This window comes from Anabas testudineus, chromosome 22, assembly GCF_900324465.2.
Source record: "Anabas testudineus chromosome 22, fAnaTes1.2, whole genome shotgun sequence".
NCBI lineage: Eukaryota > Metazoa > Chordata > Actinopteri > Anabantiformes > Anabantidae > Anabas > Anabas testudineus.
This window is the reverse complement of record NC_046630.1, coordinates 18,429,370-18,455,548: the sequence shown is the minus strand read 5'-3', so window position 1 is coordinate 18,455,548 and position 26,179 is coordinate 18,429,370. Positions and strand designations below refer to the sequence as shown.

The following is a 26,179-nucleotide window of genomic DNA, read 5'->3' as shown; positions in this document are numbered from 1 at the left end:
TGCTGTCTGGCAGGTATAGCGGCATGAAGTGATAGGTGGGACAGCGAGCCGTGAAAACACAGCTGACCAATCAGATCTTCTTTGTGGCCAATTTCATGCAGCACCAGCAAGAAGAGAAACGGGGTCTCTGATGGGGGTTTGTAGAAGTTAAGCAAATGGAATGTTAGCAAGGGAACTGCAATAAAAAAAATGATAAAAATAGTTCAAGAAGGCTTTTTCCTGTAGCTTTGATGTGACGATGAGCAGTAAGAGCATATCAGAGTGTCAGCATCAGGACTTTCATCTACACAAATTGTCATTAAATAGTATCTGCAAATCCTTATGAGGACATTTGTTTTCATCTGAGTGGTGTGAGGTTTTCATTTGATAACCAATTTGAGCTTAACCTTTACAATGTACACATTAAGGAATACTCAACATTATGACTGACCAGTATTGGGTTTCCTTTGGCCCATTTAAAGAATAAATCTTGTGATATTCATTGTGTCCACAAATCCCACGAAAAGACCAAAACGCCTTCTATCCAACTAGCTGCAACAACAGGTGCAATCAAACAATGGACAAAGTGGATTTGCAGAAACCATTTCCTTATATTACATGTCCTCTGGAACTGACACTCTTGCTGGGGAAACAGTGGTTGCTTTCTGTGCGTGTATGAAGCTTCTGCTGAATTAACAAGGCCTTGGGTTCTTCACAGATAGCTCTGCTGCAGGATTCAAAGTATCAGGGCAGAGTGTGTGCGTTTCATCTCTATGACAGTTTCTGGTTGGCAAAAAAGGCCTTGGTCTCTCCACAGGTGGGGTTAGTACACAGCGGGCAGCGAAGGGTCAGCTGACGGGAGCATGGCTCGTTGGACTTCAGGTGGGAATGTACCAATCTGCCAGAGCCTGGACAGGACAAACAATATACACTCAATATTGAGAAAGAGAGAGAGAGATACAGAAATGTTTTTCTCTTCTTCAGCACTGTGACCAGCTGGTGTTGTTTCTGTCAGTGAAATAAAAGTTTAATTACAGCAACAACGCAGAAGCATCATGTTTCCTTCATTAATTGCTCATTGTTTCACAGCTTGATTCAAACTAAAACAACCCACACAGCGCCTTCTCAGAGTACTGCAGACGTGCAGTAGTGAAGACATTTTTGGAAAGTAAGAATATGTGTGGCCTCAAGATGTAAAGGGGTTAATAATCCAGGTCCTTGAGAGCCACTGCCCTGCTTGTTTTCCAACTATCAGTGCCCTACCCACTGCTGATTACCTGGATCAGAGGTTTTTAAGTGAGGCGATGGTTTGAAAACAAGTAGGACAGTGGTTTTCACCTCTGGCCAAAAACTCTCCACTACCACAAGAATCTTTTTAGCTTAGCTTAGCATGCAGACAAGAAACTGATTTACAAAGCTAGCTTGGCTTCATTACAAATATAATATAAATACATTTGTGAAAATTCAAGTGTAAGAATGTTGAAATTGTAGACTGAAATGAATAAACCACAGTAAAACCATACAAGTTAGCAATCTGAGGGAGGGTTAATCAAAAATGAACAGCCAGGCTCTGCAGTGAAAATTGTGATAAATGTATTTTTCTTTATTTTCCGGTGGCTGCTGCTTGCAGAAGGCAGCACACTGATGCAGCTCACTGAGAAACTAAAACCACACCGAGGAAACCATCCTTCAGTAACTACCAACTAATCATCCTCTGGATATTGATTTATACACTCTCACACACACATGCACTCAGAGACTTGGCGAGGGGTCTCTGAGCGTGGCGGGTTTGACCAGCCAGCCAGCCGGGCGGTTCAGTTCTACTGTAGTCAGCTCTAAAGGTTCCCATTGATCTGCACCCTTCCTTTAATAAACCTTGTGTGCACACACACACATGCACACACACGCATACAGGGCTGTTACAGCTGGAGGAGTTGCCTGTTGTGAGAAAGGTTGCAGGGTTGAGGATGGAGCGAAGGAGGGAGGAGAGACGGGAAAGGAAGACGGGATGTAAAGAAGAGAGGAGACAAGGGACAGAATGGGGGAAGGGAAAAGGAAGGAGGAGGAATCCATTTATTGACCATCTCCTGCCTAGAGTTCACTTACTTCACACAACCTTCTGCTGCTGTCTCCTTTTCTATTATTAGAGCCCTGCCTGTCTTCCTACTGTGTTCCCTACTTTTATTTATTCTTTCTTTCACTCCTGTAACCACATATTTCTCATAAAATGTGATGACTCCATTTAAATGTTGTCATAGTTACCCAGAGTATTTGTGTAAATGTATGCATTAGTAGACAGTGTGAAAATGTACCTTCATAAAGAGGGGGTTCCCATTCAGCGACTCTGCTCTCCTGATGTTCTCCACTCCGCACTGACAACAGGAAGAAAGAACAAGCGGTCACACTAGTTTCTGCGACTAACCAAAGCATACAAAGTCAGCATATTTCACAAGAACCACTTCAAATAAAAGTAAATGTACCATTACAGACAGCTTCTACAAAAAAATGTCATTAAATAACGTTTGACGTGTGGTAAAAAGCGTTTTCATTTTGTTCTCTGTTCCAATCATTTCTAACAGCAGCTTTTATTTTGGAGTGAAAACTTTTCTCCACTCTGGACACACTGAAGAGGTCCAGGCAGTCTGTGTGCCTGTGTGTGTGTGTGTGTGTATGTGTGTGTGTGTGTGTGTGTGTGTGTGTGTGTGTGTGTGTGTGTGTGTGTGTATGTGTGTGTGTGAGGACTTCTGCCTTTATGAGTTTAAAAGTGAGAACATTTCTAGACAAGTAGGGCATGAGCATGAGCAATCGTCACATTTTGGAAAAGATGGGACATCTATGGACAGTTAAGACATTTTTGCAAAGCGAGGATAATGAGAAAATAATTGGACAAATTAGTCAGCTTCAGACACAGGGAATACAATTGGAAATTTAAAAAATGTCTGTAGACTGAAGACATGTTTGGACAGCATAATAGTAATATTTATGGACGGCGAGAACAATGTTGAACAATGAGTAAATGTTTGAATGTTGTTTGGATTGTGAGAACATTTATGGAAAAAAATCAGGACAAAAAGGAAATGCGTGAAAAGTAAGGACACATTTGGACACTGAGGACATGTGGGGACATCTGGTTTTAACTAAGCAAACAGGTAAAAGCCTCTCAATAGATAATTACTGCATGGATGATTATATTTCAGCTGCCAACAAGTTATTTAACCCTAACTGATGCAGTGAATAGCTTCTCATTTCTTAAACAACCATGTCTGAAGACACATCCTGTGGTTGTGAAAAAGATGTTTCAGAAGAGTTAAATTATTGACATCAAGTAAAGAAATCATCTAAGGAGACTGCTGAAACAACTAAAACTAGGTTAAGAACTGTCCAATGGAAGAAGATCATGTGGTCTGATGAGTCCAGATTTACCCTGTTCCAGAGTGATGGACGCATCAGAGTAAGAAGAGAGGCAGGTGAAGTGATGCACCCATCATGTCTAGTGTCTACTGTACAAGCCTGTGGGGGCAGTGCTATGATCTGGGGTTGCTGCAGTTGGTCAGGTCGAGGTTCAGCGACGTTATGAGGTCAGCTGACTACCTGAATATACTGAATGACCAGGTTATTCCATCAATGGATTTTTTCTTCCCTGATGCCACGGGCATATCCCAAGATGACAAATGTCAGGATTTATCGTGCTCAAATTGTTAAAGAGTGGTTCAGGGAGCATGACACATAATTTTCAAACATGGATTGGCCACAACAGAGTTCAGACCTTAACCCAATTGAGAAAAATTAATGCAACTCTGGACGGAAATAAATGTTGTTACACTGTAGAAGCTTATTGAAACGATGCCACGGTGAATGCACGCTGTAATCAAAGCTAAAGGTGGTTCAACACACAAAGGTGTGTGTGACTTTCTTTTTTGGATGGGCAGTGTATTTATACAGTGAAAAAATGTATGGACAGCGAGCACATGTTTACAAAATCAGGACAATAAGGAAATGTTTAGAAAATAACATGTTTGCACACGAAGGACATGTTCGGATAATGAGAACAGTTATGAACAATGAGGACATGCTTGGACGGTGATGACATGTTTGTATAGTGAGGACCTCTGGATAACTCAGGACATGTCTCTCACAAGTAAAGAAGTACAAAAAGGTCTGTGTGTCTTCATGGCACCAGCCAGATTGATTGTTGGTCATCTCACTGGTGCCTTTATACACACACACACACACACACACACACACACACACACACACACACATACACATACACACACACACACACACACACACACACACACGTTCTTTCTCAAACACTCCAACTACAGTTTGTTGATCCTAACACAAATTCTAATCTTAGTCCTAATTCTAAATCAGTCTTACAACATTGTGATCAACAAGTCACCAGTGTCCAGGTTTTCCTCTTGTGTTTCTGTCATTGTGAGATTTACTGTAGGTCTCCTCTTCATAGGTCTTCCTGTATTTGTACACTGTGGTATTGCTATTTTTTACTTAGAGAGTACTTCTTCTACCTCTGTCAGATAAATACCTGAATTGTCCTTTGAAGTCTGAAACATTTAATTTCATAACTTTCATCCTGTCCTATCAGGACAACTACAGGACACTTTCTGTAATAAACTGTACAGATAGAAGCTGACAAGTCTGAGGGAACTACCTGATAATGGTGGTAAAATGAACGTCCTTACCTCCTCCCCCAGCACCTGTCCATACTCGATGTCAGTTCATGTAAGGTCTCTATGTGGTCCGAAGTGAAGGCTATCGGCACCAGCAGGATGTTCTTCTTCCCCCGTTCACAAAGACCTTTGATGACTTCGTCTGTCTGTGGGCCGAGCCACGGCATGGGCCCCACCTGAGAGACAACACGTGATGAGAGAATACTGGGATACAGACAAAATATAAGCAAATACTCCTCGTGTTTCCATAATTCTTGTAAATGTTTGCAGAGAGAATAATGACTCTTGATGCCACACTGAGGACAAACTATATTTTATGGGACCACAGAGCTTTCTCTTTTTTTTCAAAGAGGTGAAAAAGGAGTTTTTTAAAAACTATATGAGACTCTATTCAAGAAGTATAAATAACCTATAAAACTGCATTCTATGCTTAACTAGGTATATGCCTTGGAAATACCTATGTCAACAATTCCTAGATAAGGGATGAAACTTTCTGCAGACCAGCGCATGCCAGCTTCTACTTTGGTTAAAATGGAAGAGCGTCGACAAACCTGTTAGAAACAAAATCATCTGCACTCCACTGAGCTGTGCAATAAATATAAGATCCAGATGCTTAATCAGAATGCTCTACGTGTAGCCAACAACTTCCCAGACCACTTCTATTCCACATAAACCCTTACTGAGCCGCGTGAATGTCGTAATGTGTCGTCGCCTTGTTATAATGAGGTTCACTACAGTTTTAGACAGTCACGTAGCTCCATCTTGTGGTGACATTAAAACATTGTTGTAAAGAAACACCGAGCTAAAAAGAGTCTTGCAGAAATGTCATTATCAGACAGGTTGGTTATTACCCAACCTAACAATGAAATTACACTGTACCAAATAAGAATAATCTACCATTAATACCATATGAGTTATAATGTAACTTTACTACACATGTGTTGTGTGTTGATTGTGTGTACGTGTATTCTCACCCTGGACTGCCACACCAGTCTGAAGGGATTACAGTGTCCCAGTCTCTCCATGACTCTCTGAACTGTGGCTCCCACTTCCTGAGGGTACGGGTCACCTCTGTTTACAACCTGCACACACACACACACACACACAGAAAACACTCAGGTAAACCTGGTTCTAGCCAGAATCAGTTCTACACTAGCTGTGAAAAACTTGCATGCAGGTTTTATTTAAAGTGAACAGATGAAATAGACTATTTGAAGGAATTTGGTGCTAGATCTCTTATTATTATCATTATGTGTATCAGGACAGTCACATTTTATCAGTACAATGCATCAATAGTACTATTAGCAGCAGCAGTAGTAGTAGTAGTAGTAGTAGTAGTAGTAGTAGTAGTAGTAGCAGTAGCAGTAGCAGTAGTAGTATCGGTATCAGCAGTAGCAGTTTGTACTTACAGCCAGAGGCAGTGAGTGTGCTGAGAACAAGATGACAACATCGTCTCTCTTCTCTTCTGGGAACTTCATCAGCTCATTATTGACGTGTTCTGCGAAACACTAAACACACCCACACACACACACACACAAACACACAGACACACATTTGCATTATGTCTAATATTTCTAAAAAGCTGACTAAAGAGATAAAATATCATTTTGTTCAACTAAAATAAAAAAGTGACATACTTAACATGCTGACATACTGTACAGTCATGCTTGTTCGTTACTATGGTTACCAGCCAAGTTGATACCCCCCCCACAACGTTTGACTTTTTAGTTTAGAGGAAGATGAGCCTAGTGGGGACTAGCTTCACTTTGTGTGTTTGTGTGTGTATGTGTGAGTGTGTGTGTGTGTGTGTCTAACCTCCACCAGCAGAGGGTGTGTGGGCCACCGGTCAATGACGCTCCAGCGCATTTTTGGCCTGTCGCCTCTGTTGCTGTAGTAACGGTAGATGGCGTTGAGACTGCTGCCTGTTCACACAACAACCAAGGAAATGATCAGGATCTGCATCAGCTAAAATAAAGTCCATCAATATCCTGTCCTGCTTTTATTGAACTCTCAGCAGTGAGTAGGGCAGGGTTAGATGGAAAACAGGGTGGACAGTGGGTTTTGAGGAGCACGATTGTGAACCTCTGCATGTAGGTAAATAAGTAAAGAGTCCGACTCAGCATTAGCAGACACCAAATATTAAAGAATCTGGATCAGGATCAGGGTCAAAACACTAGAGAAGGAACACCCCAACAACAATATTAAAAAAAATAAAACATTACCAGCCTATTTGTTCAACAAGACCCCCACCCTTACTTTAACTCCATCCAGCTAACTCTACTACACGTTCACCTAATGTAAGCCCAATCCCCAACCATGGAGGGATTCACTATTGGAAACACAACTGTAAAGGTGGGAAACACCATCTGAACAGTGTGCTGGGGTTGTGGTGGAGGTAGTCAGATCTGCAGAGGTAAAAAGGCAGGGGGGTGCTCATAATGTTTAAATTGTATATTATATGTATTAAGCAGTTGGACATGTTTTACGCAAAATATCTAGTATCTGGGGAAAAAAGCCTGCCCCTGTAACATCTGCCATCCTGTCAAGTCTTGCAGGGCCCTGAGTCATGAAATGACTATTCTATTCTATTCCAGGGAATAGAAATGTACACTGCTGACCATGTGGTCTGTCTTAAAGTGCTTTTTCTGAAACACTAATGTGATCGGCAACTTCTGCTAAACATGCTTGATAACTACAGTGAAACCTGAAACATGAACATTTAACTAATGCTCATTTACATGGAAGCTTCTTGGATGAACTTCCATAATTCAAAAGTCTCTCCATCCAACAAGACCATCTGGCAACAGGGAGATTGGGTCCTTATCGTAGACAAACAGGGCAGACAACGCCGCGGGTGTGGCGACTTTAACAGACACAAATGTCTTTTGCAACTTATTTCCATTTGTGTTTTTCTTTCAGTCACTACAGGTCATGTGATCATTGGGAACATGTGACTTAAATTGTAGGATGTGGATTATGACCAGTGGTCATTTTCATCATTAGCAGCAGCACTGAAAAACCCTGTTATCTGACAGTCACCTGTGGTGGAGCAGCTGTACTGAGGATACTGTGTGAAGGCCACAGCTCTCTCCACTCCATCTTTCTCCATTTCTTCGATGGCCTCCTCCGTCAGCGGGTGAACGTACCGGAAACCGATGTAGAACTTGTGAGGAGCTGATGAGACAGAAAATCAGTAAACATCAGCCACTTGTTAATAATGGTTTTAATGCTCGACTAAATGTGGCTACAAAAACCATTCTTCTGGTGTTTACAGGTTTATGTGAATAGCTGAATCATCAAATGAATGCTGTGAGGATAATGAAGGCGAGGTACTGCGGAGACTGTTGAACATGTCATTCACTGTCTGAATGAGTGAACCAATTCATCTGGTCAGTTGGACTGTTCCTGTCCTTATCAGTGAGGTTGTGCTGCCGGCGTGTGATGACACTCCTTCACTGTTTCACTATCTCTACCTCACACACACAATTTGCTGCTAGCAGCACCAGCAGCTCAGCTTAGTTTTCTAATTTAAAATAATACAAGTTCCCAAATCAGAACAAGAACATGAACAACAAACTGTCCATGACATGGGTTTAGGAGGATTGAGGCTTCTGACAGGCAGGAAGATCCTCCCTCTGTCTCACCTGTCCGAGGACTCATCTCATCCAGCAGCTTCACCATGCCCTCTCCCTGCATAGAAGTCCAGTGTTTTATAGGCGAGCCCCCTCCGATCTTGCTGTACTGCTCCTGGATCTTTGGCGTGCGCCGCTTGGCTATGAACGGACCAAGCTTACTGCGGTGGAGAGGACAGGTTAGAAATGTTATAGCGCTCTTTGATTTAATTACAGCACATGAACAGACAAAGGTCAAATTAACAACATCAGCAGGAAAATCTGACCTGAAACAACTGAACAGGAAACAGAAATTCTACAGTAGCTACTCTGAGCTACACTTAGGCTGCACTTAGGTACAAAGCTGCTTCGAGCTAAATGCTACACATCAGCATGCTAACACGCTCACAAAAAGCATTTCTGACATGCTGATGTTACAATAGGCAATGTTGACAGTGTGTTTGGCAAGTTAGCATGCTAATACAGCACATGTAATTATTTTATTTTCCCACTATTTAATATTCACACATGCTGACTGAGAGAGAACCATCACGTTTGTGTACGGGTGGTGTCAGCTCCACAGGAGAGTTATGCACATAAATAGATTCCTGTAACAGTCTCAAAAAAAAAAAAAAGCAACGAGACAAACAAACTAAACTATAAACAATGCACTCTTTCAGTTTAAAGTCACAAATAACATCAGATGTACTGTGATCTTATCGCTATTTTGAATCTTAATGTTTTAAATGAGCTGCAGGCAGGGTCTCACGTGCCTAAAAACTGTTCAATGTAAAACTTAAAAACCCTCAAAGGGTCCCAAAATAAATGTGAGGGGTCATAAAATGATTGATTGTTAACACTGTTCATATCCAGTCTGCTACGCATGGGTTCATGTTCTTTATTTATGGAGTTCAGAGCAGCTGCTTTTATCTGGTTCAGAGAGCTGTCCTCAGAAACAGCACTGTGTTGGTTCACCTTCACTTATTATGAAACAGAGACACAGCTCAGAGCTGTGACCCAACCAACTTCCCTATCTGTTCTGCTCAGTTTAATATGTAGTAAAAACATATAAACATATACACATTCAGCATGTGCTTCGTCCAAGATGCACTAACACATGTTTACACATTGTTTGAACAGAGTGTGTGTCCTCCGGTGATTACAAGGATCACATTTTGTCAGCTATCATTTTGCAATGATATTTTTAGCTGTAAAAGTCCCTGGCTATTGTATGTGTGTGTGTGTTTGTGTGTGTGTTTATGGAACATACTTCTGTACAGGGAGCTTCATCAGGTCTGTGTCCATGAAGAGCCGCAGCAGGAAGTCGTGAACATCTTCTAGTTTCTCGGGTCCTCCCATGTTCAGCATCAGGATGCCGGTCTTAGGTTTCCTGCAGATGCAAGACATTGATCTTCAGTAATTCATATCCAACAATAACTTGAGTCCCCGCAAAGATGACGTCCAGCTTATTAATGATCAATATCTATTACTGTGTATTAATTAATTAATTAATTAATTAAAGAATAATTGCTACAATCTTAGTGCAGCGCAGGGTATTGTGGATTATGGATTGCTTATGTCTTGATTATTATGCTGCATCAAAATCCAGGTCCTAAATAAGGTTTATTGCTAATAAACACAGCTTTCAGTCAGTTTCAAAGACATCTTATGAAAATGTTACACTTGATTTAAAAGCCCTAAATGTGATCCGACTGTCAGCTGCTAATGTTAGCTTGTCCCACCAACCTGGACCTGTTACCTCAACCAACTAATGTTAGCTTGTGTTGTGAATGCTAACTCAAGTCCTTCACATTAGCTTATGTCAGCTTGTAAACATCTATTTCAGCAATGTCCACTAAGAATATGAATCGTGTAAGCTGTGAGTTCACCGTGTGGTGGAGGCATCCAACCCTGAGGTGGTAATTCTTGCCAAAGAGCACTGTGACCCTTGATAACGCTACTGAGAAAAATATTGTGGATTGACTTTTAACAGCCACCCAACATGAAAAGTAGGTGAAGGTGAAGTGTCACGGTTGGAGCTGTTTTGCTACATCTGGACTTGTGTAGGGGAATATGAATTCCCAGGCTTATAAAGATAACCTCCAGAATATTGTCAGGGTGTCTGTGTGCAAGCTGAAGTACTGAAAATATGTCTCAGCTGAAGCAGTTCTGTGAGGAAGAATGGTCCAAAGTTCCTACTGGATGTTGTGTAGAGCTTGCTTACAGTTATACAAGTCTTTGGTGAAGATCATAACATATTTCAAAACCAATATATGCATGAAATCAGGACTTTTTCTCTCCAGTGTAAAACAATAACCATACACGTTTAAGGAAAAAGCCAGCACTCGTGAACCAGATCAGCCATTTCTGATATACGTGACCAAATCTAACCACTGATGTTGCTAGGTGAAATCATGCTATTATAATTTCCTGTTGATTTCTCCTCATCAAACCATTTTCACATCACCCCACCTCTGTAATGCTCTGCTCTCACGCCGAGATGCTCTGCTTGTGGCAGAAACACACAGGTAAAGGTGTCAGTTGAGCTCATGAATGCCAACTAACAGCAGCGTTACCAAGCAGACAGTCAGTGACTGTCAGCCACAGACGCACGGACGTCTAACAGCATGTGTTTGAGTGTGTGTGTGTGTGTGTCACCTGTTCTCTTGTGTTTCTGGACTCGCAGTCTGGGCTAAAGCAGCAGCGGTGGAGCGTCTCCTCACACTCAGACTGACGCTGCTCCTGGCAACTAATGGACAAAAAGAGAAAAAGGTTATTCGCTCTTTCATTTCTCACAGATCTACCTAATCATTCTTTTACTCGATTGTGTGTATAAGTTATGTTTACAGCTCAGAGAGTGAAGACAGGGTTGATCTTCAATGACCTTTCGTATGAGGTCACTGTAAGAGACCCAGAACACACTGTAATAATTAGCATCACTGTGATCAACAGCAGTGTGTGAAATAACAAAAGAGTGATCCAGTGGACACACGGACCTCAAAGTCTTCCTCTGTATGTGATTATCCACATGCAGCTCTTTACTGTGCAATGACACTCACTTTCATAACGCGGGCTGCAGTACCACGACGCGCCGCCAGGAGGCCTGCTGATATTATGCAAGTTCACAACGCTGGAATTGTGTAACTCCGTCAACATGTTCAGCTCATTGTTACTTGTAAACACACTGAGCGTTAACGGCCATGTGTAGTATTTATGGATCCTCTGGATGTTACTAAATGCAGCACAAGTACGGGATAAGTCCATTATATAACATTAACATTTAACAGTAATCTACAGTAATGTTGGGCTGCGTCAAAACACCGCCCGTTAGCGGCTGTCTAACCGGAAACACTGTCATTTGTTTGTAGAATAAAGGCATATCGGAGGTCAAAAGTCTGCAAATACTATGATTCTGCACCTTCCAAATGGCAAACATGCACGAATCCCAATGAGGGAGTTAGTAAAGTGTATCTAAAGACATGTTAATAATATTAAAAGGCAAAAATGTAAGTCACAGATGCTGCGTTACAACAATAGTCAAACTGTGAAAGTCCTGGCAGGAAGTGAAGTTTCCATCTCCTTTCTAACTTTACGAAATGTTGACGCCAATGTCAGAGGCATGTTATAGAGTTTCACCACGCTCCACCAAACTACACCACTCTGACACTTGAAACTGGATTTAAACTGCTCCACAGGGCCACTGGCCCACTTTACTCCGTCACACTACATTCAGACCGACATCACTGAACTTGAAGGTTTCCCCGCACACCTCTCATCAGGCTAACTTAGCCACACTCACATTGAATCAAGCGACCGGCGCTGCCCAGGACTGCCATCGTACTTGTTTCCTGTTAGCACTGCAGAGAAAAGTCCGTCCTGCCGCTGAAATGAAGGCTCTCTATATCGGCTCTCAGCAGCTCTACCCCTGTAAGTGAGTCGCTGGACAGTCCGGTGTCTCAACCAGATTCCTTCAGCTACCACCGGCTGGTCGGAAGGACTCCTGTCAAGCCTGAGCGACAACTTTAGTATTTCCGTTCTTCTCTTTCAAAATAAAACCACTGTCGACGAACGTAGGATGATGCAACATTTTAGATGCGAGCTGGACAATTATCCCATTGATTTGTAGCATAGCTACTGATTTTACTCATTTCGATTTATTTAATAAAACAATGAAGAAATAAAATGATAATAATAGAACAAAAAAGAAAAAAATAACTGCTTTGTTGTTTTACAAAAAACGAGGTTGAATAATAATGACAGAAAAAAGATAATAGGTCAACTACACACACTTAATAAAAATACAAATATGCAAGTAAAAACTGTATAATATAAAGGAAATATGAAGATGTCAATATTTTAAAAATACAAAAAAGTCTGACTTGATGATGACTATATTACTGTAGGAAATGAAATAATAAAATTAAATAATAATAGATAATTTTAGAATAAAATAGCAGATAAATATAACACTTAAATAAAATAGGCCTGTGTCTCTAAACATGCTAACCCTAACGTGTCTAAAAGCCTTGTTTTATATATAGTAGACATTTACAGTATACATTTAATGTAATGCCAGTGTTGAATATCTATATTTAATCTTTACGTACTCTCTGGTTTTATAACTTACGTCTGTCTTTTAATGTTTTATTATTAAGGTAATTGTAACACATTTCCGGTGACGCGCTCGTTTACGCTGGTTAACTTGACGCACAGTGTTATCTTAGTGTGGCGTCACATCAACGTTCGTCTACATTACAAGATAACCCCGCCCATGATCTGGCCGGTCACGCCCACAGAGAATCGTGTGTGTGTGTGTGTGTGTGTGTGTGTGTGTGTGTGTGTGTGTGTGTGTGTGTGTGTGTTCAAAGAGATAGTTAATCAGTCAGCGCACAGACATCAGGTCCAGTAAGGAAGGAGGAAAGAGACAAAGGAGAGAAAGGGTGACTCCCTGTAAAATTAAGATTATCATATGAAGACCTGTAAAACTGTCAGGTGGTCGCTATGTGGTCAAAAAGTTTAAGAAGCCTTTAGAGTTTAGCGCTTCAGCTGACCTGACTCACCATAAATCTGTATGTTGCAAGACAAGACACATGACAGGTGACAGGAGGATGCCAGGAATGGCATCCATTCAATTAATGGTAGACAATGGTTCCACCTCCTGAGTCACAGCCGCTCCAGAACATTTCCAGTGAATGTATATGAGCTCTGCACATCGGCTTAGGACACCTTCAACTCAGGGATGTTTGTTTGCTTCCTACATGAACTGTCTGCTTGAGCTCCTTCTGCAATATTTATATATGCTTGTCCATTCCAAAACATTACATTTCTTCTGCTTTAACCATTTTTTGGTAGAAAGACTTGTATGTTTAGGGTTTTTGTCTTGCTGCATGATCCATTTATTTTCACAAACGGATACTGTGACATTTTCCATTAGAATTTGTTTGTACAACTCAGAACTCACATAGCTCCATCAATGATGATAAGCATTCTGGTCCAGAGGCAGCAAAGCAGAACCAGATCATGACACTGCCACCACCGTGTTTCACTCATGGGATCAGCTCGTATGTTGAAATGCCGAGTTTGCTTGTCGCCAAACATAATTCCCATTTGAGCCAATGAGTTCTATTTTGGGTCTCATCAGTCAACAAAACATACTGTCAGCATCCTTCTGGTTTATCAGGTTGCTCTTGGTGGGATCTTTGTTGGTTGACCACTCCTGGGGAGGGTAACAATGGTGCTGAGTATTCTCCATTTGTGAAAATACTTTCCAATCTGCTGACTGATTAACCAGATTACTCCTCTTCAATAGGCTTTAAATGATAAAAGTTCTGAATGAACTGGTCAGCTATGTATCTGAAATCACTACAAACCCGTGTCGTAAAAAAGCACAATACATAAAACTGAAAAGAAAAGAAAATTCTCTAGGGGCCGATATAATGTTAACAAACAACCATGCTGTTTGTAACCTGATCAGATTCCTTTTCACCTTCCAGGTAAGAACTACTGTAAGAGCTGCAGTTTCCTTGTTCCTGTTTAAAATCACTTTGTGAGTTGAGTAACAAAACCAAAGAGGAACCACCGACAGTAGCTAAACAGACATTGTACACGGTGTCCTCATGCATACATATTGTGTGTCTGCTTGTCTTCACTGCACAGACAATGTTGCTGCACTTTGTCTGTTTGGATTTTCATTTGTGGAAAAGTGAACATGCTCAGCTGCCGATTGGTTGGAATAAGTACATTTTTACTAATATTACATGAAATTGTACATTTTACTGAGTAGTTTGATGGGTTTATGTCTGGACTTTGGTTAGTTTGCTTGAGAAAGCGTCTTTCTAAACCACTGAATGTCCAGTCAGTTCATTCTGCCACAGGTGGAGCAAACTGAAAACTTACAAGATTTCTGCTTATTTCCAAATAATTTGCTATGTTTTTTTTTAAATAAGGAATTGTGGGTTATTGTGTATAAACCGATGGAAAAATTCTATTTCAAAATTCCATTTCAAAATTTGACAATGTAGTTTATAACACACTTAAAGTGTATTGATATACATTGTAGTCTGTGTCAAAATAAATTCATGTTTACGGTATATTCTTCTGTTGTGTTCACAGAAAGCTAAAGAGAGAGTTGTCTCGTGAGATTAGAAAAAATATGTTAAAGCTAAAGGCTGTAAGAGCATCTCCAAGCAGCTTGATGTTCCTGTGACTACAGTTGTACATATTCAGAAGTTTAAGATCCACTGTAACCAACCTCCCATGATGTGGCCATAAGAGGAAAATTGATGACCAATTGAAGAGACAGAAAATACAAATGGTAACTAAAGAACCCAGAATAACTTCCATAGAGATTAGAGGTGAAATCCAAGGTCAAGGTACATCGAAGTCAGATCACACCATCAGTCACTGACTGAGCTAAAGTGAACTTAATAGAAGACGACCGAGGAGGATTCCACAGAGCCTCAAAGCTTCTGGGAGAATGATGAGATGAGACAAAACTGAAACTTTTTGACAAGTCACATCAGCAGAAGCAGAAATGAAGCTAAGAAAAGAACACTGTACCTACTGCGACACATAAAGGATGCTTGGCTATGTTCAAGAAGACAAAAGCAATATGTAAACTCTATTAAACATCTGTGGAAAGAGCTGAAACAGTTTAAATGCGAGACAGCAGGAGCAGTTTCCTTTAGTGAGGAGTGGATATAAAATACCTGTGGACAGGTGCAGAAGTCTCATTGAGTTACAGAAATTGCTTGATTGCAGTGAGCAGCTTCAAAAGGTTGTGCAACAAAATATGAAGTTAGTCCATCATTTTTGTCCAGGCCAGTTTCATTAGTTTGTTTTTATTTGAGCCCAAACTCAAAATCAGTGTCTGATTTTCACGAGTAATTTTTTGTAAATTTGTATCTATTATCTATTAGTTTCAAGTTATTTCCGTAAACTTAGTGGGTTTTTCTGTACCGACAATTTTCTCCATCTTTCTGTATGTTGAACATACAGACATGAAGACAGTCACAGTCTTTTCTAACATGTAATTATTTGCATTTTCAGTTTACATTTAACACCTTCGGTACACTTTGAATTCTTAAATATAAGACTTGAAAACAGTTTGTATAAAAAGGTGTAGTGATCATGTTTAAAATAAAGTAAAGGTGTACAGCTCAACCATCTAAACTGAAGAAACAGCCTACAACCGCCGTTGGAATTACATTTTATTTAAGTGCAGTTTATTACGTTGATGAGTATTTTGTGATGAAGACAGAACGAACATGATGAGACCCCCTGAGGCCGACTCTCTCCTTTGTCACATTTCCACACCAGCACTGTTTTTCAGGACCCAGCTGATTCTTTTTATACAGAAGTAAAATGTTCCCCAAGTGCATGAAAAAGACACAAAACCGTTGCTGTTGTGTTTGTCATTTAAATTTGACCTCAAAACCACCAAAGAGCCAGACTGATGATGCAGTACTGTCATGATGGGAGCAGCTGTGTGTGTGTGTGTGTGTGTGTGGGAATGCAGTTTGTGATTCCAGGTGATGTAATAATTCTATTTTTTCTAAGGTTTGAGATCAATAACAAAGGCAGTTTAACTAAATACAGTAACTGACTCCTCAATCTAACATTTATTTTGAAATTAAGTTGAGTGATGACAGTAGATAAATATCAGCTAATTAAAGAAAAAAAACTGTTTGGATGTTGATTAGAATAACATAAAATGTTAAAGGCTTTAAAGTTCAACTTACAGTTAATGCCATTACACATTTCCACAGGACTTGCAAATATATTTGTAATGTTTTCAATTCATTTTTCATTTTTACACATCCTTGTGGATAATGTTTGTAAAACAAACGAGTAAGTTGAAAAAGAAACCCTGAATTTAAGGTGGAGAAGGCTGACAAGCAGCATCCAAGACCTTATGTGACGTTTTTCCAGGTCTTGCACACTCGCTGTGCAATCACATGAAACTACAGTGTTTGTTGCAGGTTAAATAATCAGCCACCGAGCATCATCACAGGATTTGATTCAGAGCTAATGAGAGAAGCATTTCTGTCATTGTCAGAAAGTAAAAGAGCTGCAGGGACGAAACATCAAATTCTTTCTAATTTGATTTAACAACACATTTTATGGCTCATGAAGCGCTGCCACATGCCAGGTCCAGAAACACTCACACTAAGAATGTGTGTCAGTGTGTGTTCAAGGTCGGCAGCGCTGGATGAATCGTGGGTACAGGCAGACATCTCTGATGTGATGTCTGTTCAGCAGCCAGGTGAGGAAACGCTCCAGACCCAGACCGTAACCGCCGTGAGGACACGTGCCGTACTTCCTCTGAAACACACCCACACAGCAGCTTGTTATTACACACAGTTACTGAAACAAACACAATAAAACAGCAAGTCAAGAGCTCGCTAAACAACCAGGTGACGTCTTGACAGATTTACAGAATCCACATCAGCACCGCTACATTTTCAACAGGGGACAAAAAAAACAGTGCACTTCCTTTTCCCTTTACCTGGTCAGTGTACCAGTAGTATGGGGTCGGGTCGATTCCCTCCCTCTTGTATCCCTCCAGCAGCTCCTCTGCGTCCCAGATACGCATCGAGCCTCCGACAATCTCACCAACATTTGGCATCAATACATCGACCTGCCATATTAAACAGTTTGTTAGCGGACATCAGGCACAACGAGGCATATTGGCAGTGGATGACTTCTGAGTGTCCTACACAGCTTTTACGTCATAGCTTTAAACTTTATTTAACATCAACAACGGAGTATTAGGCGTAAGCAACTATATCCTCGGTTCTGTCCATGACCAGCTGTCTGAGTTTGCAGGCACTGTGACTTTAAGCTCTTTTGCGAATATATTAATGTGAAATTGATTAGTTTTTGCAAATGCCATGTAAGTTCACGTCCAGCAGGGGACATATGTTGCATGTCACACACTCTCTTCACTATGAATGCCAGACACACAGGGTTAATCATCAGTGAAAGCTGAGGTTCGTACCGACTCAGTCAGGCGCTTGTCCTCAGCGCAGCGCTGCATGTAGAAGGATTTGATCTCAGCCGGGAAGCGACAGAGGAGAATGGTCTCGTTGATGGTGTCTGTCATCAACCTCTCTGGAGCCTCAGGGATGTCCTGACAGAAATGACAAAGAGAGAGACAGATAAGTCCAAACATAAAATCAATAACCATACTGAGGTCACCATGACAAAACATCAACTATTTCAAAAACGAATATTTCTCTTTATTGCTAAAAACCCACAGTGACGCAAACCTTTACCCACCATGCTTTGCAGTCTAATAGTCAATGTGGCGACACAAACAGTCTGGACATTATACATCTGTTACATTTCTATATTGTCTTGTGGATCTGAAGGATCTGAGAAAACAGCCTGTGGAAGTGAATCATGTGCTTGGAGAAACACACCTATAACAGAAAGCATGCCGAGTCTAAAGACACAGGAGTTCAGCAGCCAGCAACCATTTATTTTTCTACATTTTTTATGTTTAATTTGATAACGTGATGAATCTATTTGATGTGTGTGTGTGTTTGTGTTCAGTTCTTATACCTCTCCAAATTCGTAGTAGGAGCCATCGTCCTTTCTGACGTCATGCTCTCTGAGCCACTCAATAGCTTCAGTGTAGTTCATCCTCTTAAACGGCCTCTTGGGTGGTTTGAAGTTCTGGAGGAAAATCAGTATTAATATCAAGGTATTAGTTGTCAACTGTGCTGATGAAGATCACTGTTATTAGGAAATAAAGTGTGACTAAATATACTAAAGCAGTTTGTCCCATGAACTAATAAACCGTGATGTACCGGGTTGATGTCGTAGAGCAGCTGAGCGGCGGGGGATTTCAGCACTCGGTCCACCACATCACACACCAGGTCCTCCAGCCTGTTCAGCAGATCCTCGAATGTTAGGAAGGGACACTCGGCTTCGATGTGAGTGTACCTGACAACAGAAAACAAATGAAAACAAATGATATTTCATAATATTTACACATAAAACAATCAATCTGAAGGCAGGTGGATTACAATTCAAACTGTAAAGTCAGTGGCTGTGATGTAGTCATAGTATGAAATAATATCATTTATCACTCTAGAATGCTACACATTGATATTGATGGTATGTTGTTGTCCATCTCTGATAACATGCCCTAACGTACCATGTTGTTGCAGTAACACAATAAAGAGATGAATATGTTATAAATAAAGTATATATTTCAGAATATGGAAATAAAGAAATAACCCTGACCGTCAGTAAATACTAAACTTTAAGGACAACTATGCTGATTTTAAACCTGGAGTACATGCCTATAAATGTCATCCCTTTACTAATTGACTTTTCTCTGACACCTTGTTTCAGTTCCTACACAGATTTCCCTGGGTGTACTTTGATTACGATTGGGATTTTGATTTGCGAACATGTTGGACAGCGCACTCACTCAGACAGGTGTCTGCGGGTGCGGGACTGCTCGGCCCGGTACGACTGGGCGATGCAGAATGTGTCGCCCAGTGCAGGTATGCAGGTCTCCAGGTAGAGTTGGGAGGACTGCGTGAGATACGCCTGCTCGCCAAAGTAGTTGAGGTTAAAAAGCGTGGAGCCACCCTCCACCTGAGTCTGCACCAGTGTGGGAGGAGTGATCTAGACCAGGAAAAATCAAACACACAAAACTGTCAGCCATTCACTGAATCTTTTAGACCTGCCTGCTGAATTGCACAGACCAGCACAAAAACACTGAGACAGCAGGGTCCTTATTTCTAATTGACTACTTCAGCTTTACACAATCAATATTGTGGATTTCTTTATGCACGGCCAAACATGTCTGACTGCTCTTTGTATATTGTCCAAAACCCAAAGAACTGCTTTAATGATACAAAATTTGATTTGAATAGAAATAGCTGTATTTTTGTTGTTAAATATTAAGTCCTCAGTGCATCACACTTCAAAAGCTGTGATGTTCTTCATCACATTCTGTAATTACCTCACTATACTGTAGTGCGATTTCTAATGGATAAGGGATTCATATAGGCTCATAGTTACTATTTGTAATTTTATCTCACCAACAACATTGTGTGCATTGCTCACAGAGCTGTATCAAGTGTCCACTAATCCAAGCAAACATTATCTTCTGCTGCTTCATACTAAAAACATTCAATTGGGAAAGCACATCTTTATGCCTCTCTTTTTAATTAAAATAATTAGAAGGTGTTGCTACAAAGTACCTGCTCAGCAACTGTTTGCTATCGTGTTTACAACACACTTACAAATCTTACAAACTTAAAACTTACTTTCAACATATTCAATAAGTGATTTGATAAGCAGATTTGGTGCTTATTTAAAAAATGCTGAAGCCAAGTTCCAAGACTGGAGCTAATCTGATTATTCTGTCGACATCAAACTGAATGGAACACAAAACAAACATCTTTCTCCCATTTAGACATGAAAAATAACAAAGCTGAAAATCTGTGTGTCTCACCTCGTAGTATCCGCGGCTGAAGAAGTGGTCCCTGAAGCACTGCGTCACAGTGGATCGCACTCGCAGGATCTTGGAGACGTTCTCCCCTCTGATCAGCATGTGTCTGTTGTTCAGCTGGACGTCCACGTCCGACTCTTCATTCAGCAGGTTGTCGGCGCCGCCTGCCGGAGCCAAGCCGATCAACTCCCAGAAGTCGCAGTGCAGCTCGTGGCCTCCAGGTGCCTGGGAGAGGAAGACAAGAGCTCAGTGAAGACCTTAATCAAACATCAACTGAAACTGAAAGTAGAACGAACACTGATTAACTGTAAACATAGCTGATTTCATGTTTAACTAGATTTCTCAGAATGTTCTGGCTTCCTTTGCTTCCTTGCACAAACCACAGGTACTGCAAGTGTTAACTGTTGCAGCAGGGTGTTTACCTGTTTCCCCTCAGGAACTGGAGTGACAGTCCCGTACAGAGCCACAGTACTCTCTGTGGACAACACCAACCCGTTGTAGCACTGGCACTGAAGACAAGAAGAAAACAGAGTTAGTAATACTGAGTGGTAGATAAAACCTCAGCTAGAGATTAATATAGTTTTTTATGTACGAAGCCTTAAACTATTTGAAGTAAACTATGTTAATAATGAGATGTTATGTATAAAGCTGTACCAGTTTATCAGACAGGACACACTGGAGGAAACCGGTTCCATCCCTTAGAACAATAAACATCAGGTTCTTCCCTGTAGGAGACAAAACAACAAAAACTCATCTCAACAGCTATTTAGAATTAAAGTGCCCTCTGAATTCAGATACGACTGAAACAACTTCACACTCAGCAGTTTGATTCCTTTATAAAATGGTTGCATCCTTATAACAGACAAACAGCATCATTTTGATGCTTCTCACCTTGTCTCCTGAGACGGTGCACCCATCCAAACACCTTGACTCTTTGACCTCTCTTTGACTCCAGGAGGTGGATTTTAACCTGCACAACACAGTCATCGCTCCGCTTTAGATCGCAAACATATTCACTCCCCACTTCAAATCTAACTAAACATTTAGTTTGGGAAAAGAGTTTAATAGTTAAACTAGACCTTTGCTTTGTTTTATTAGACCAGAAGATCAATACCGCTCTCATTTCTGTCTCCTCAGTCAGCACCGCTTATGTCTTATTTGCTAGGTTTTCCAGTTGCAGGTAGGAGGGTTTTAGTGTTAGAATACTTTAATAAATATAATACAATATAATGCACAGCAAGTAGTTATAAGTGGGCTGGTCAACTATGGCAACGTTCATAATCATGATTATTTAGTTCAATACTGAGAGCAGTATTATGTCACACAGCTACTCATTAACTTTGGAAAAAGGCTTTAAAAAGAAACTAGGAGTTTCTAGAACTTAAAACTGACACGATTCTGACAATTTAACTGAAAATCAAACATTTTAAATTATTACACTATTAACATAGAATTAATAAAACAGACAGTTTGCAAGTCTTTCATGTTTCTGTTGAACAGTTTTCCTGACACACCTGTCTTGTCAGTCAGCTCTTTTAGTGGTAATTTAACTTGTGACAGGATGCTAACAGGCTTTGCTAGTCGGTCAGCCAAGTCAACTATATAATTATCTATAACAATAACATAACACAAAGCATTCTGAGATTTGTTTGTTTGCTTTATGAGGCCCCAACTCACCAAAATACAAAAACAAAAACTGATCTGAGGTCTGAACCAAACCATATATTTGGAGAATCATTACACCCCAACTTGAAATGTTTATATCCATTTATAATGTAATATAAACCATTTAATCAGTGTTTATATACTGAATATAAAGTAGAAAACTACTTAAAAAATTATGACGATACACAACAAATATATATTATATGAAAATGTTAAAGCAGTTATTTTCAATAACATTAAACATTAATGTGAACATTAAGACTCATTTAATAGCAGAGACTGTGCGAAATAAAAAGACTGACCCCCTCAGGCTCAGGCAGGCTGGGGTCCTTCTCAATAGTGATCTTCTTGGCTTCTTCTAAGTTCTTTTCTCTTCTATCGTTGTCCTCTGCCTGCACAACAAACATTTAGCAAACCTTTAAAGACACGCCAGCTGCTTCTTGGTCGTACACACAGAAGAATTTGAGTTTGAGTGCTGTAAAACTGCACACGAAGAGAAAAACATTTTGACATAACTCACTGATGGTAGGAAAAAACATTGATTAAAATATGTTCTTCTAGCAGACGCTGATGTAAAGAACACAGTGAAACACACACCTCTTTCTTTTCTTTGGCATCGCTCTTCATCTGCTCACGGTTAAAGGCCTTCTTTGCATTCTTCATCTGGGTTTTAGAGATCACTGCCCAACGCTGAGAGGGACGAGAAACACAATACAGTAAATTAATGTTGCTCAGAGATCCAGAGATAGTGGATTGTTACAGGTGACTTTTTTCCCCAACTGACCTCTCCTTCCTTCTGGGATTCTACGTAGATGGTTGGGAACGGCTCTTTCCCAGCAAACTGCAGGGCCTGCGAGGATTTGACCAGAAACACTGATGTAGCTAATATCAATAATAGTAACTTTCAAGTGACACATTCATCTGTTCAGCATCTTGATCAACTCTGCAGATCAGTCATCCTACTAGACCAAGACGACTGCAACTGGGTTATGTAACTGACACAGAAAACACAGCTTATTGGAGAATGAGTAGAGTAGTAGACATGAGACAAAGAACTGTGTCAGAGAAAGGTCACAAAACACTGGGAATTTGAAATAGTTTTGGATTTCTAAGGCTAGATAAACAGCAGAGTGACATTCGTGCTAAAATACCAACAGTCAGCCAGTACCCAGTCAACAACAGTGGTCTGTGCTTACTTTGAGAGGAGTCTTGAAGGGTTTCTGCTCGGTGCCGTCTCCATCCTGGTCGCTGCCACATTTGTCTGACACATACAGCTCACCTGAAAAACAGGAGAGAACAATGAATAATAAAACTACAGCTCCCAGCTGTGTAAGGAAACAATTGTACTTGTTTTTAAAGAAGAAGTACTGAAACAGTACCCAACAGACTGGCATACAATATACTGACAACAAAACAAATACAGAATGTCAGAACATCCTTGCCTTTAGTTGTTTCCTTTTTTTAAACAAAATCAAAGTTATGGTTGATTTGTACTCCTGATGTGTGAAGTGCTGAGGAAACAAGAACTGATCCCCCCAGTAATTTCCCCAAGGGGATCAATAAAGTATTCTTTAAAAATACAGGAATGTCTATTTTCCTTGTTAATGGATGAGTCAGATTTGAGAAATTCGCCTCTTGAAGCAACTTTAAATCTGGACAAATGCTTCAAGGAGCTTAGTTATCTGTAGCTTTACAGTCAGTCAGCTATGTTACATATGCCATGTCTGTTTTAAAACTAACAAATGAGTAGATCCAGAATCAATAAGCCCAAACCATAAGAAGGATCTCCTGATCAAAAGTGAGAGATTACTTCACTACACTTAGCCACAGAGTTTGATACAACGTTAGGTTCACACCAATCTTTTTTCTCACAACTCCACCAGCATTAACAGTAACAAACTAACTTGATTTTCTGAGGTGAGGACACCTTAAAGCTCGTCACACCAACCAAACATGCAATGACTTAAGAATTTAATATGGACCTAACTCGACACCTCCCAAATGTGTCTCACTCTTGCATACGGTGACAGGTTTGTAGACAAAATCCAAAGCACATCCAGTGCTGAAGCAGCTGATAAGACAAAAACATATATCACAAAGCCTGCTGAATAGCTCAAACTGGTTAAGTGACACAGCCCTTCAGCTGCTGCATTGTAAACTGACAGCTGTCAAGGCTAAATATTAGCCTACAGCTGCCTCACACAGTCTTTATCTTTGGCTTTTATTCATTCTACAGTCTTTAAGATCTCTGGTAAACCTGCTACTAATGTGTAGATAACATCGAACCAGACCTGCAAAATCAGAAACCGGCGTTAGCTTGATGCTAAGTGCTAACACCACTGAACCTGATGCAATAGGCAAGACACACATGTCTCTGCAAGCTAACGCAGATAGCTAGCTCCGGCTAAGCTATTATCACCTTACCTACTGAGATTTGATCCACACCTTTCGTTATCTCTGCCGCCATGTCAACCCAGATGCTACGACAGTCCACTTGGAGGGGGAACCTCTATAATATTTATTCAGAAAAATAAAATGAAAGCCAGTCGTTACTGTCGGCGAGTGGCTCCTATTAAACGCGGACGTGCAACTTTACGTCAGCGGTGCCGCAGTAGTCGACAGAGGAGGCGGTGACTGGACCGCCGGCCTTTTTCCTTTCGGGACATTTCACCAGCGCTGATTGGTGAGCGTGGACACGTCACTACCACAACAATAAATCCGATTGGTGCGGTGTCGTGTCAATTAACTTCAACTCAATTGCGACATGCTCAATTAGGTCAACGAGCGTAGGAAACACATTTAGAGTGAAAGGATAAAAAGAAAGAGTGATACTAGAATAAATCCCAAATAATAATTAATATGAAAACGTATGTTTTTATTTAAACAGTTTCAAATTTACATCACACAACTTGATTTGTTTTTTTAACATTTTCCTTTTGGGTATGTAATTTATCTCTCAACTGTTACACATAGAGTAATATTATAGTACACTAAGTAGTCAAAATAATAACTATTAAAATGATTTTAAAAGATGGAATGACAGACAGCACCACATCAAAACACGTTACACTGCCAAGAAAAACTTTGTGAACCTTTTGGAATTTCATGGTTTTCTGCATTAATTAGTCATAAAATGTGCTCCGATATTCATCTAACTCACAACAATAGTAAAACACAGTCTGCTTAAAATAATAGTACACAAACAATATATGTTTTCATGTTTTTATTGAACAAAAACAAAATTACTCCAGATTGTTGTGCAGGTCTGATCTGCAACTACAGGAAACGTTTGGTTGAGGTCATTGCTGCCAAAGGAGGGCGTCAACCAGTTATTAAGTCCAAAGGTTCACATACTTTTTCCACCCTGTACTGTGAATGTTTACATGTTATGTTCAATAAAAACATGAAAACATATAATGTTTGGGTACTATTATATTTTAAGTAGACTGTGTTTTACTATTGTTGTGAGAAGATCGGAGCACATTTTATGACCAATTCATGCAGAAAACCATGAAATTCCAAAAGGTTCACAAAGTTTTTCTTGCCACTGTAAATAAGCTGTCATGTGTTTTATTTCAGCCTTTCATGTTTGAACACTAGAGATTTCAACAGAGACTACGTCATAAAACATTCCAAATCCAGGACAGAGTGGGTGAGCACATGATTTCTGAACTGTGTAAAGTGGATCTGCATGTCTGCATGTCTCAGAACCAGCATAGAAAGATAGAATAACTGCGGTATAATTCAAAAACACTCCTTTTGTGGAATCCTGAAATCCTGAGATGGAAGTTCTAATGTTGTTATGTCTGAATTCATGACCGCCCAAAACTGCTCATTGATTCTAAATGCAATCTCTCTGCCTGCTCTGCTCATACACTTATATACAACTTCTATGAAAACGTCGGGCTCTTCCACTTCACCTCCCAGTAGCACTGTCTTGTACAGATGTTCTCCTGATACTTCTTAAGCTGGATCAACCAGCTTGTGTTTGTCAGAAGTGGGAGACTTATAGTGAGGCTGGATGTGTTGATCACAGTAAGAGACCAGACACTGAAGTCAGGACTTGATGGCTTTCAGCTTTCTACCAGTGCAAACATCACAGGACACATCTTCAGGTCCAGCATAGCAGTGATCAGCTGGAGCATCCTGGAGTCCTGTCCTCTTCTAGTCTGAAGTACATTCTCACTATGATGCATTTTAGTATCAGTTAAACCCTGCATGAAGGATATTTGTGTTGCATGTCTCAACCCATTGTT

The 26,179-nt window shown here is 40.4% G+C and overlaps 2 protein-coding genes across 3 annotated transcripts; both read right to left on the bottom strand.

Moving 5' to 3' along the window:
- Positions 1–226: 226 nt before the first annotated feature.
- LOC113148742 (ferrochelatase, mitochondrial-like) lies at positions 227–12,120 on the bottom strand. The gene is given in 12 exon segments (XM_026340520.1): positions 227–887; positions 2,292–2,351; positions 4,686–4,720; positions 4,723–4,849; positions 5,648–5,755; positions 6,083–6,181; positions 6,489–6,595; positions 7,713–7,847; positions 8,318–8,466; positions 9,555–9,674; positions 10,943–11,033; positions 12,084–12,120. Coding segments are annotated over 12 exon segments (1,098 nt in total). The 3' UTR covers positions 227–857.
- Positions 12,121–15,980: 3,860 nt separating this feature from the next.
- On the bottom strand, positions 15,981–24,537 carry LOC113148665 (asparagine--tRNA ligase, cytoplasmic-like). 2 transcript variants are annotated; one of them, XM_026340436.1, is made up of 15 exons: positions 24,348–24,537; positions 23,120–23,202; positions 22,708–22,773; positions 22,521–22,613; positions 22,226–22,315; positions 21,150–21,228; positions 20,913–20,983; positions 20,681–20,767; positions 20,262–20,483; positions 19,227–19,426; positions 18,598–18,733; positions 18,350–18,463; positions 17,784–17,915; positions 17,292–17,423; positions 15,981–17,107 (listed from the first exon to the last, which is right to left on the bottom strand). In XM_026340436.1, exons 1-15 carry the CDS (start codon positions 24,388–24,390, stop codon positions 16,976–16,978), a joined length of 1,680 nt encoding a protein of 559 aa, XP_026196221.1. In that variant the 5' UTR covers positions 24,391–24,537; the 3' UTR covers positions 15,981–16,975. The 2 variants fall into 2 exon arrangements, with proteins under 2 accessions (XP_026196221.1, XP_026196220.1); XM_026340435.1 differs by lacking the exons at positions 15,981–17,107; positions 17,292–17,423 and having other exon boundaries at positions 17,751–17,915; positions 24,369–24,537.
- Between the last annotated feature and the right edge of the window lie 1,642 nt (positions 24,538–26,179).

What these genes read in the sequence shown, in the direction of transcription:
- LOC113148665 (XM_026340436.1), bottom strand. Translation starts at nt 24,390, where the DNA reads ATGGCGGCAGAGATAACGAAAGGTGTGGATCAAATCTCAGTAG. An exon ending in ACCCGCAGACACCTGTCTGA is followed by an intron (nt 18,734 to 19,226) that starts GTGAGTGCGCTG and finishes TTCTGTTGTCAG; the next exon opens with GTACACTCACATCGAAGCCG. An exon ending in CCTACTACGAATTTGGAGAG is followed by an intron (nt 17,916 to 18,349) that starts GTATAAGAACTG and finishes CATTTCTGTCAG; the next exon opens with GACATCCCTGAGGCTCCAGA.